We start from the raw sequence: 13,341 nt of genomic DNA on the forward strand, positions 1-13,341 counted from the left end.
GATTCTCACTTCAATATAAGGACATTCAAAAGAATGACGATTGCTGCATTTCAAACCTCCTGTGACAGAAACAAATGCTGTGCTTCTAGCAGTTGTATCCCCCCACTGCCTTTCCAGTCCGCTGTCATTCATTACTCTTCAAGAATAGTAATGCCATAAATCCAAGATAATAGAAACTGCTCCTAAGTTTCTATTCCCCAGCTGGCAGTGGTTGCGCTTCGTCTTGCAGATTCAGATAGTGAGCTTGGTTTCACTTTCTGGTTCCCGTTATTTCACTCACACAACACAAGGGCTGGAGCACATAAAAGGCAAGTCACAACAACAGTGATCACTTTGGCTTCCAAGCTACCTTCAAACGGGTAGAGAAAGGAAAGCAAGGAAAAAGAAGGAAAAACATGAGGTAAGAAAGCAACGTAGTCTCTGATTGCTGCTTTTTTGCTGTGCTCTTATGCTATGGGAATGTAGGCTTATAATATGCGTAACAGAAAGTAGTAAGGGACTTGGAGAATTCAAGCATCAGAAAATATTTTATAGAATATTTATTGGAGAAATGAAAATTAAATGAGGATTCCATTGGATGCTGTAATGTTACTGCTTTTTTCAGAACTGACAGTCAGGAACAGTGTGCAGGCAGTTCATGGATGAAATGCAGGCTGCAGTAGCAGCCTCTGACCAGCCAAAAGGATGGCTGGCACTGTTTAAGGCTGACAATTTACTTTCTCTTCTCTACTGCTGCGAGGACCAGCAAACAGTTCTGGATTGCAGTCTGAAGCAGAAGAAAAGTTATAACATTTGCTGAGGACTGTCATGCACACATAGACACTCAAATAGGGCAGAGCCAGGATGTTTATGAGAACCTAGGAAATTGCACTTACAAACTAAGCATTGAACTGAGCTAAACTGTGTTTAATCTGCATCACAAATCCATTCTGGGGACATTCATTTCCAACAAATGTCTTTTCATGAAATTACTCTCTGCTGTTGTTTTCATCCATGGAAATGTTCTGTGTTCTCAGCTGAGGCAACAAAACAACAGGTCACTTATCACATAATCACTTATTTCATTTTAACAGAATCATGTAGGTTGGGAAGGACCTTCAAGGTCATTCAAGTGAAGCCATCAACCTGACGTACCAAGTCCCATCACTAGGTCATGCTCCTTAGTGCCACAATTCGAACAATACATTTCAATTTTGATTTGAAGGGGACTACTTAAATGTTTCAAGCTATTCCTGGACTATTTTTGCTGATTTGGCAGCCAGTATCTGTTCTTCCTTGGTGTTGCCCAGGGGACAAAGGTTTATAACAAGGTAGTGATCACAGCAGGAACTTGCTCTCACTTCCCCTTCATCCTAGAAAAAAATGTAATTTCCTACATGGAGTTTTCTAATTAAGAACTGTTGTTGATACCAGTAAAGAATCAGTTAGTTGGAGAAGGTTACTTGATAAGGGCAAGGAGGTCAGTAAGACAAACTTAGACATTAACAGCATTTATAAATACCTATTTTCTCCAGTATCTGTAGTACTCCAGGTGGTTTGGGTAGGAATTTATATTGTTTTGTTTTCCCCAGCATCCTGCATGTTGTTCCAAAACCAGCAATACCTGCTTCCCAATTCCTCCTTCACTTGTCTCCTCAGAATTTTCCTTTTTTTTTTTTTTTATGGGACGTTGCAGTGGCACAGCAGTGCATGTAGCACTGTGCAGGTTTGTAGATCCTCCTGGTTTTACAAAATGGAGAGCAGAGCTGTCTTTTCTAACAAAGGAGGATCTGACCAAGGAGCCAGTACTTCTTTAAGGAAGGGCCTAATATGGAGTAAACGTGTATCATTGATAGGCTACATGATAAAAGCTTGTCTGCACACCCACAAATGGGGACAGGTAGATGGTGGTAGGAAGGGGACTTGACAAATACCCTGCCTCAGCTGCTGCATGACTTATCTAAGGTCCTGATATTGTATCCTCACACACAGAGAAGCCCAGGGACACCAGTGCAGCTGGGGGCATCCCACTTTTGTATGATTACCTCTTTTAGGTGGGCTTCAGCAAACTTTCCAAGAAGGGTAATACATTTCTGAGGCCCAGGGGAGTGCCAACCTTACAGTAGAGACCAGCCCTCCTTTATGGCATCTAGCCCACCAGCTCTTTGGCTGTGTAAGAGGTGCCCCCATTTCCACTGGCAAAGAGAATTAGTGAAAGAACTGCAGAGCTCTCTAGACTTACAGCGCACCACAGCTTTGGCTTACTTGAACTACTGTTGACGAGTGGCACCAAGTGAGGTATTGGCTGATTTTGAAGTACATCATGCCCAGTTTAAAAACACGAGTAGCAAAAAAGTAAATTGAGTGTAAGTAATCTTTTCTTTGATTTCTTCTAGTACCATTTCCAAGAATTCCTTGAAGAAGTCCCTGCTGCAGCTAGAATGTCATTTTACATGGACTTTGCTGAAGGAGGATGTAGATCTTGATAACCTAGAAAAATCAATAATTGATCTGATTGACATTGGATTTTATGAAAATCTCACAAATTACAATCTACTCTCTTATGTATATCACCTAAAGCACTTGAACAAGGAAGCCCTGGAAAATCTCCAGAAAGCTGAAGAATTTGTTCAAAAATGTCATCCAAATGAAATCGACAAGAAAAGTCTTGTTACCTGGGGAAACTATGCTTGGATCTATTACCACATGCACAGATACAAAGAAGCTCAAGCTTATGTAAGCCAAGTGGAAAACAGCTGCAAAAAACTTTCAGGTACTGCTCAGTTGAAGATTCAGCTTCCAGAAATCTATGCTGAGCAAGGGTGGGCACTATTAAAGTTTGGGAAAAAGTACTATGGCAGAGCAAAGGAGTGCTTTGAAAAGGCTCTGAGCAAAGAACCCAACAACCCGAAATTTAATGCTGGCTATGCAATAGCAGTGTATCGTTTGGAAGAACACAGTAATGGAAAAAATGAAGAAGCAAACTCAGCTGTGGAGATCCTGAAGCGTGCAGTGGAACTGAATCAAATGGACACTGTTCTTATGGCACTACTTGCATTAAAACTTCAGCAGTTACATCAAGATGATGAAGGGGAGAGATACATTGAAGAAGCAATGAAGAAAACCCCCAATCTTCCTTATTTCCTGCGATATGCTGCTATATTTTATAGAAAGAAAGGGGAAGTGGACAAGGCACTGGAGATTTTGAGAGAAGCCTTAACAGTGACACCAAAATCTACGTTTTTGCATCACCAGATGGGAGTCAGCAACAGAGCAAAGCTGAAGCAGTTGGAAAGGACAGGAAATCCACCTCAAGATCAAGTGGAAAAACTCATTCAAGAATGCATTTTTCATTTTAAAGCAGTGATTGACCAAAAAACAAAATTTTGTTCTGCCTATACTGACTTAGCAGTCATGTATGCAAAAGCAAAGAAGTATAAAGAAGCAGAAGAGACATATCAGAAAGCATTTCAGATAAAGACTCTGAGTAACGATGACAAACAAGTCCTATGCTACCGGTATGGATATTTTCATCAGTATTGTAAGAGATCAGAATCTGAAGCCATTAGATATTACAAAGAAGGGCTGAAAATTGAAGAAGATTCTTACGGAAGACAAATGTGCAAAACTGCCCTCAAAAAATTGTTGGGAGAGAGAATTCAGAAAGGTTTAGAAGATGAAGCAGATTTTGGTACACTTGGACTCATTTACCAGCTAGATGGTAAGAACCGTGAAGCAATTGAGTGCTATGAGAAAGCCATTGAACGTAACCCTGACAATGAAGAATATCTGAGTGCATTATGTGAGCTACGACTTTCCCTCTCAAGCTGAAGCTCCCAAAAATCCCTCTCTCTCTCTCAAAAAAAAAAAAAAAAAAAAGTACACACACAAAAAAGCACATTTTAAGGTTGAAGTTATAACCTGATGAAAAACCTGGTACCACCACCACCTTCTGGTGATGATGCAGAAACTGCAGATGGTGACTGGATGATGATTGTGCATTTGCTTGCTTGTTCACTATTAAAGGGCATGCTTAGAAAGAAAAATAGCTAAGCTATCTTAGCCTTACGTACTAATACTAGTATAGAGGTTGTCTTTGAGTGATGATCTGTAGGACACAGCTGGAACCAGATCTTACCTTCTACTGAGAAAAAGATCAGCGAATTATGATATTGTAACATTTTATCTATCAATTTAAAAGGCATGCTGATGGTTAATATAGATTGTTGGTGCATTTTCAAATATTAAGGAAAGATTCTTTTCGTGTCATTTAGAATAAATTTGTGCTGAACAGTTGTTCAGATTACCACCTTGTATGCTGTTTAACATAAATGACCACTGTTTAAACAACCACTGTTTGTCTAGTTTACTTGGAACTGAAAACATGTATCATTGTTGTGAACTATCAAAGAGCATTGCACCGTCCAATTGCTGCTTCTAGTATTTCTTCGCTGACTAATGCTCATGTTAGTAGATGAAAGAAAGGGAAACATCCATTCAAAAGAGTAAAAGGGATAAAGTTTGGGCGGGATATGGAAAGGTCAGGAGATAGCCCCATTTATTTTCCCAGACTCTCGGAGAGGCTGGGTTCACAGATGCTCCTCCAGAGAATCAATTTGTGCAGAAAATAGCATCCATATAGTTTACCCAAACTGGCACTCTTGGGAGCCATTAGAGCAAACGTCTGGAGTGGAAGGAAAGGCAGTGTCTGAGATGCCAGAGAGACGGTTGTCTGTGGCTATGTGGTGAAACAAGGGACAGAAAACACGAGCAATGTACTGAACCGGAATTGGGGCACGGAGTGAAGCTGGAGAACCAGAGAAATGGAAACCCGAGTGCAAGGTGCAGGTGGGAGAAGGGCTGGGTGAACAAAAAGCACGCAAGAAGGGAAGAAAGGGTTGAAAGGACAGTGACTAGGTTAAGGAAGTGATTGTCTTCAGATCACTAAAGGTATTCACAGCTTGCCAGTCTAATACCACATTACGTACCTTGGCATAATAGATGATGGTGCTTGGGGAAAATTAAGACTGCACTTCCAGAACACTCCTGAGCCCTAGTCAGTCATGTAGAACGAAGCCAGCCGGTGACAGAGCCCACACACCAGGTTAAGGTGCACACTGAAGTCTGACAAGCTTCAGAAGATGTCAGAGCTTCAGCCATACATATGGCAGCAACGCTATCCAGCTGCCAGCACTTAAACAGACCATACACGTGCCCCTGAGAGGGTGGGAGGGTGGGCATTTCTGTTCCCAGCCCCCGGCAGCCTTCCTGCCCCCTGAGCAGCAGCAGGCCCCATGCGCAGACAGGACGGTGTCCTACAGGAGCGTAAAACATGGTGCCAGGCAATGATGCATCAAGGAACCTGTCCCCTCTCAGCTCTCTAAGAATCTTTTATAGCATGAGCAAAAGCAGCCAGGAGCATAACAGTGTGCACTGCACACTCAACCACACCTGGGACTGCTAACTTCACAAACTTAACCAAATCTGGCCATGTTTTCTAGCCACCTGCCAGCTTTTCCTCTTACAAACAGCAGTGGCCCTACCTAGGGAAAGGGGAGGGAGGAGAATGGGAAGGATGGGAGCGGGACTGAGACACGGTGCTCAGAGCTTGTAGGTACAACAGCAGGGCTGAAGTCAGGAACTGGTGATTACCTGTGGTGTTGGGCTCAGCTGTGGGGCATAACGGTACAAGAGGTGACCCCACTACCCTGCTCAGTCTTGAGGTTTCTCACCTCAGCGCAATTTCCATCCAAGCCTTCCTGAGGGCAGCAGGGAAGAGACGAAGGGACGGGTGGCACAGGCTGCCGAAGGCCCGGTTGCACACCCCTGCTCCCCTCCACACCCTGCCGCCCCTTTCCCGGGAGACACGGAGAGCCAGCCAGCTATTTAGGGAAAAAACGCAAGCCTGAAAGGCGCGGTCTTCATCACCGTGAGCGATCTGCGTCGCGTCCCGCTGGGTGGTGCTGCGGCACCGCCACCCGCGCCGCCCGAGCCCAGCGGGCAGAAGCGGAGCGGCGCCGGAGCGAGGCCGGCTGATCCGCGCGTGAACGCAACGGCCTCGCTGCAGGAAAAAGGAGGGGGGATAACCCTGCACGAGGCATTCGTTTATGAGGCCAAATCACCTCCTAGATCATCTAGGAGACTGCACTGGAATACACCATAAGTCCCTTAGCAGAAGGCATTATTTATTGAGGCCACTTGCCGAGGTGATCGGCTCCGGGGCAGACGCGTTCTGCAGCGGAGCGGAGGATCGGACAGGCAGGGCTAATTTTTCCGGCACCGAGCCCACTCGAGGGAACCACCAGGACCCGGCAGCCCTCGCGAGGGAGGTGAACGAGGCGAGAAGGAGGCGTAGGCGGAGCCAGCAGCGCCCCCTCCCCGGCCGTTCAAAAGCTGCCCCTAGGGAATACGAGTGACCTGGAGCGTGCGCAGCGAACAGGATGGGCAAACAGAGCGTGGCGCGTCACAAGGGTGAGGCGCGGCAGTTAGGGCGTGGCGCGGCAGTTAGGGCAGGCAGGGTAGAGCGTTCCCCCCCGCCCATACGAACACCTCCTCTAACGGCGGTCTGCCGCTAGCTCAGCTGCAGTGGTGTACACCAGGCACAGTGCGCTCTCCAGGAAGTCTGCACACACCCAGACCAACTGCCCGCTCGAAACTGCGGCAGTTCAGGTCTCCGGGTGCAGGGAGTGCTTGAGCCTGTTGCTACCACCTGTGGGGGGCAAAGAGACTGTGTGCGTGAGGTGCGAGCAGGTGGATGACCTGGTCCGCCTCGTGGCAGAACTCAAGGAGGAGGTCGAGAGGCTGAGGGATATCGGGGAGTGTGAGCAGGAGATAGACTTGTGGAGCAACTCCCTGAGTGGCCTGAAGGGCAGGTACCAAGGTGAGACCCCCCAGATGGGGGTGGACCCCCTGCCCTGCTGCTGTCGGGCAGAGGCAGGGGGCCTAGGAGTTGAGGAGGAATGGAAACAGGTCCCTGCTCGACATCGCAGGCGATGCCCCCCCCACCGGCCCCACCTTCCCAGGTGCCCTTACACAACAGGTTTGAGGCCCTGGAGCTTGAGAGACTGGTAGCTGAGGAAGAGGTAGGAAGTCTACCCAGGAGGATGCCTAGGGCGAGGAAGTTGACTCCACGCCTCAGGACTGCCTCCACCAGGACAGAAAGAAGGGTGATTGTTGTGGGCGACTCCCTTCTCAGGGGAACAGAGGGACCTATTTGTCAGCCTGACCCTACCCGTAGGGAAGTCTGCTGCCTCCTTGGGGCCAGGGTCAGGGACATTGCCAGAAAGCTTCCCAACCTGGTTCACCCCTCTGACTATTGTCCTCTTTTAATAGTCCAGGCTGGCAGTGATGACACTGAAGAGAGAAGCCTGAAGACCATCAAACGGGACTTTAGGGGACTGGGACGGTTAGTGGATGGAGCGGGAGTACAGGTGGTGTTTTCATCCATCCCTACGGTGGCAGGGAGGGGTACAGAGAGGACAAGAAAAGCCCACCTGATAAACACATGGCTCAGAGGCTGGTGCCAACACAGAATTTTTTTTTTTTTTTCTGACCATGGGGCACTTTACTCAGCACCCAGCCTGATGGCCGCAGATGGGTTCCTATCTCTAAGGGGAAAACGGATCCTAGGCCAGGAGCTGGCGGGGCTCACTGAGAGGGCTTTAAACTAGGTAAGAGGGGGGATGGGGCTGAAACAAGGCTTGTTAGAGCTGTGCCGGGGGAACAATGGCAAGGCAGGGAGAGAAGGCAGTGGCCCAACTGAAGTGCATCTACAGTAATGCACACAGCATGGGTAACAAACAGGAGGAGCTGGAAGCCATCATTCGGCAGGCAGGCTATGACTTGGTTGCCATCACGGAAACATGGTGGGACCACTCTCATGACTGAAGTGCTGCAATGTCTGGCTATAGGCTCTTCAGAAGGGACAGGCAGCATGGAAGGGGTGGTGGTGTGGCTCTCTGTATCAGAGAGAATTTTGATGTCGTGGAACTTGAGGCTGGGAATGACAAGGTGGAGTCCCTATGGGTTAGGATCAGCGCGAAGGCCAACAAGGGAAGCATCCTGGTGGGGGTCTGTCATAGACCACCAAACCAGGATGAGGAGACTGATGAGGAATTCTAGAGGCAGCTGACAAAAGTTGCGAAGTCATCAGCGCTTGTTCTCGTGGGGGACTTCAACTTCCCAGATACATCCTGGAAGCACAACACAGCCCAGAGAAAACAGTCTAGGAGGTTTCTGGAGAGCGTGGAAGATAGCTTCCTGACGCAGCTGGTTAGTGAGCCTACCAGGGGAAGTGCCCTGCTAGACCTTCTCTTCACAAACAGAGAAGGGCTGGTGGGAGATATGGTGGTTGGAAACTGTCTTGGGCAGAGTGACCATGAAATGGTAGAGTTCTCCATTCTTGGAGAAGCCAGGAAGGGGACCAGTAAAACTGCTGTATTGGACTTCTGGTGGGCCGACTTTGAACTGTTCGGGACACTTGTTGGCAGAGTCCCTTGGGAGGCGGTTCTGAAGGGCAGAGGAGTTTTCAGGAAGGCTGGGTGCTCTTCAAGAAGGAAGTCTTAATGGCACAGGAGCGGTCTGTTCCCATGTGCCCAAAGACAAGCTGGTGGGGAAGAAGAATGGCCTGGCTGAACAGAGAATTATGGTTTGAGCTTAGGAGGAAAAAGAGGGTTTACAATCTTTGGAAAAGAGGGCGGGCCACTCGGGAGGACTATAAGGATGTTGCGAGGCAGTGCAGGGACAAAAGTAGAAAGGCCAAAGCTCATCTGGAGCTCAGTCTGGCTACTGCCGTCAAAGACAACAGAAAATGTTTTTACAAATACATCAGTGAAAAACAGAGGACTAAGGAGAATCTCCAGCCTTTACTGGATGCGGGGGGAACTTAGTTACAAAAGATGAGGAAAAGGCAGAGGTGCTTAATGCCTTCTTTGCCTCAGTCTTTAGCGGCAAAACCAGTTGCTCTCTGGATACCCAGTACCCTGAACTGGTGGAAGGGGATGGGGAGCAGAATGTGGCCCTCACTATCCATGAGGAAATGGTTGGCAACCTGCTACGGCACTTGGATATACGCAAGTCGATGGGGCCAGAAGGCATCCACCCGAGGATACTGCGAGATCTGGCGGAGGAGCTGGCCGAGCTGCTTACCATCATTTATCAGCAGTCCTGGCTATCGGGGGAGGTCCCAGTTGACTGGCGGCTAGCAAACGTGACCTCCATCTACAAGAAGGGCTGGAGGGCAGACCTGGGAAACTATAGGCCTGTCAGTTTGACCTCAGTGCCAGAGAAACTCATGGAGCAGATTATCTTGAGTGTCATCACGCGGCACTTACAGGGCAACCAGGTGATCAGGCCCAGTCAGCATGGGTTTATGAAAGGCAGGTCCTGCTTGATGAACCTGATCTCCTTCTATGACAAAGTGATGTGCTCGGTGGATGAGGGAAAGGCTGTGGATGTGGTCTACCTGACTTCAGCAAGGCTTTTGACACCGTTTCCCACAGCATTCTCCTCAAGGAACTGTCTGCTCGTGGCTTGGACTGGTGTACGCTTTGTTGGGTTAAAAACTGGCTGGATAGCCGGGCCCAAAGAGTTGTGGTGAATGGAGTCAAATGCAGTTGGAGGCCAGTCACTAGTGGAGTCCCCCAGGGCTCAGTACTGGGGCCGGTCCTCTTTAATATCTTTATTGATGGTCTTGATGAGGGGATCGAGTGCACCCTCAGTGAGTTCGCAGATGACATCACGTTAGGTGCGTGTGTTGATCTGCTTGAGGGTAGGAAAGCTCTGCAGGAGGATCTGGATAGGCTGCACCGATGGGCTGAGGCCAACTGTATGAAGTTCAACAAGGCCAAGTGCCGGGTCCTGCACCTGTGGCGCAATAACCCTGAGCAGAGCTACAGGCTGGGAGATGAGTGGTTGGAAAGCTGCCAGGTGGAGAAGGACCTGGGAGTACTGGTGGATAGTCGGCTGAATATGAGCCAGCAGTGTGCTCAGGTGGCCAAGAAGGCCAACAGCATCCAGGCTTGTATAAGAAGCAGTGTGGCCAGCAGGTCTAGGGAAGTGATTGTCCCCCTGTACTCGGCTCTGGTGAGGCCGCACCTCGAGTACTGAGTTAAGTTTTGGGCCCCTCGCTACAAGAAGGACATTGAGGTGCTCAAAAGACCTGAGAAGGTCGACGAAGCTGGTGAGGGGTCTGGAGAACAAGTCCTACGAGGAGCGGCTGAGGGAGCTGGGTTTGTTCAGCCTGGAGAAGAGGAGGCTCAGGGGTGACCTTATCGCTCTTTATAAGTACATTAAAGGAGGCTGTAGCGAGGTGGGGGTTGGTCTATTCTCCCACATGCCTGGTGACAGGACGAGGGGGAATGGGCTCAAGTTGCACCAGGGGTGTTTTAGGTTGGATATTAGGAAGAACTTCTTTACCAAAAGGGTTGTTGGACATTGGAACAGGCTGCCCAGGGAAGTGGTGGAGTCACCATCCCTGGAGGTCTTCAAAAGACGTTTAGATGTAGAGCTTAGGGATATGGTTTAGTGGGGACTGTTAGTGTTAGGTCAGAGGTTGGACTTGATGATCTTGAGGTCTCTTCCAACCTAGAAATTCTGTGATTCTGTGACTTCCAAAAGAATGACGATTGCTCCATTTCAAACCTCCTGGGACAGAAACAAATGCTGTGCTTCCAGCAGTTGAGTCCCCCACTGCCTTTCCAGTCCACTGTCATTCATTACTCTTTAAGAAGCCCTGACAGCATCCTGCATCTGCGCAAGCAAGTGTCCGGCTGCCACCCAGGACAGAGTAGCTCTGCAGGCCCCACCAGCTGAGCGCTGCTCAACACTGGGAGTTTGGGGTTAAATTCAGACCCGGAGCTGTTGGGCAGCTGGGGTTTGTAGCAAGTGACATCCCAGCAGTGGGAGGTTTCCATAGAGTAACAAAAAGCCTCAGGGTGGTTTCGCTTAGCTCACCTTTGCAAAACTGGGGCTTGTTTGTGGACACTTCATTTAATGCAATTGCTCCTATGCACTTTTTCGTTTGTTTGGGCCCCATTCACTGGATCCCTAAATACCCTGCTCTTCAGGACCTACTCATTCACTCCATGGGGGAGTAAGTGCTAAATCCACCTAGGGGTGTGTTAGTTGCCCACATGTACTTTTTGCTAACATGAAAATTCAACTTTCCAAAGGTACAATGCAAGACTAAGCACAAAGCTGAAATGGCAGAGCTGTCCAAAGGCCTAGAAAAAAAAATAAAACCAATTAAAGATCATATTCTGCACTTACAGTGTATTTTCATGCACTGCATGGAACACCTGGAGCAGAGCATTAGCACGGACAGGATTCATCTGAGTGCTCTATCCAAGCTTGCATCCATCAGTGCTCAGTGGGCTGGTGGGAAAGCACCACGTTATTCTGGCAAATTGTTCACAGATTTCTGAGGTGTCTGTGCCTACTGCTGCACTGAAAGCACCACGTTATCCTGGCAAATTGTTCACAGATTTCTGAGGTGTCTGTGCCTACTGCTGCACTGTGCTATGCCAGCCTACCCTGTATGGAGAACAGCCTGAACATTATCATCCCTTAATAAAACAATCTTTAACTGTACTTCTAAATGTACTTCTGGAGCATGGTAGTGGTAAATGCTTTGAGTGCAGACAACTGAAGTCAAACAATTTTAATATGTTATATTTGAAATATGCATGAAAAATAGAAGAAATTGATACACATACTATTCATATATATATAAAAATACATTATGACCCTGTGGGTGTACTCCTGATCTAATTCAAATTTGTGAACAGCAGCCTGTGTTGCTTTCCCTTCTGAGGCACAGAATGGAATAGGACACCAATAGCAAACATCAAATATACCGCAAGTGATTAACAAAATTACTAGCATAGCATTAATAAAACTTATCTGGACTCTGATCAATTTGCTAGTGAACAGAATACAGTTTTATACAGCATCAAACAGAAAATATTTGCACTTCAGAATGTGAAGTTCCTCCATCTCTAACAGTTTCACTTTGGAAATGTAGAAGCATCTCATTATTCAATAAACCATCACATCAGTAATTTACTGCCATGAGCTACATTCAGTCTCTAAGTTCAACAAATCAGCCAGCTGTAGTACACCCCTAGCACAACTAGCAGGAAATCATCAGCAAATCACAGCCGCTGCTGTCTGGCCAGCCAGGACAAGTGACCCGATCAGCTCTCCAGTTAGTATAAATGAGTAATTTGCACCACCTGAAGATATGTCTCCTGGATCCAAAAAGGGACAGGCTTGCCATTGCAATATGCAGGATGAGCAACTTGTCTGCCGAGATCTTCTTTAGGTAGAGCATCTGGGGTGGGAGTTTCTCAGTCATCTGCTCACAAAAATTATTTTTTTTCAGCAACTAGTGATTTTGCAGGAGGAAGAGACTCTGCATTTGGAAAAACAAGAGCTTCTCCTCCCAGTCTCCTGGGCTGCCTTTGGACTTCTTCCAACTAATGAAGCTAGAGCAGGTTTGTCTACCAGCACACCTAGTCTCCTGGTACAGATTCACTCCTTTTCATATGGCTGAGCAGCCACAGCAACTCTTCCATCCACCCAGAAAAGATCAGCTGGAGTATCATACCTGGAATGTCATTGTTTAGAAATTCATCCTTTAGAGATTTCCAAGAGAAAGAAAAAAAAAAGAAAAAAAAAAAAAAGAAAAAAAAAAAAAAAGAAAAAAAAAAAAAAAAAACAAAACAGCAGCCACCTCAAAACTTTGCTGTAGGAGGACTAGGAAAGTAGCTCTAAAACCACATTTGAAATGAAGTTGCAATGTATGTACAAGATTCAGGCATGCTGTAAAAATTAAAGCTGCTTCAGAGATGCTTTCAGCATTAATCACAGCTTCCTGGCAGATTTTATAACAAATAGCTTTGGCATTTGACAAAGAGTTTAATGAAGACTGATAAATGGAGAGGTTTCTCAGTGGCATGTGTTACTCCATTGAAACAATTGATTGGAACACCAAAAAAATTATTTCATTAATACTATTTTTGAAATAATTTAAACATTATTGTTCAGCTTTGTTGACTGATTACTTTGTATTTTTCTTTTCATTATATCCAATTATGTTTTTTGAGATTACCTTTGGAGTCAACATATTTCCTTAGAAATAAATCTGTCGACACTTGTATCTACCAACTCTCTTCACTTTCAGTCTAGCTTTGTTCTATTACTGCATTAACTTTCTGTGTAGATTTTAGCCTACCAAAACCTGACATAAAAATCTAACGGAGATGCCTTGTTTCACAGAAGTAGCATCTTCAGCAGTGCAACACAATGCAGCCCCCTCTGTCTCAGTCATGGCTGCACAGCGCTGAATTTTGACAGTGCTTG

At 46.9% G+C, this 13,341-nt stretch overlaps 1 protein-coding gene across 1 annotated transcript; it reads left to right on the forward strand.

Annotated features, from left to right (window-relative positions):
* Positions 1-395: 395 nt before the first annotated feature.
* Positions 396-3,810, forward strand: LOC311211456 (interferon-induced protein with tetratricopeptide repeats 5-like; the record flags this gene model as incomplete). The annotated part of the gene is made up of 2 exons (XM_084290189.1): positions 396-400; positions 2,376-3,810. 2 exons carry the CDS (start codon positions 396-398, stop codon positions 3,808-3,810), a joined length of 1,440 nt encoding a protein of 479 aa, XP_084146315.1.
* Positions 3,811-13,341: the final 9,531 nt, after the last annotated feature.

Source organism: Netta rufina (genome assembly GCF_964035555.1).
Source record: "Netta rufina genome assembly, chromosome: 7".
Taxonomy (NCBI): domain Eukaryota; kingdom Metazoa; phylum Chordata; class Aves; order Anseriformes; family Anatidae; genus Netta; species Netta rufina.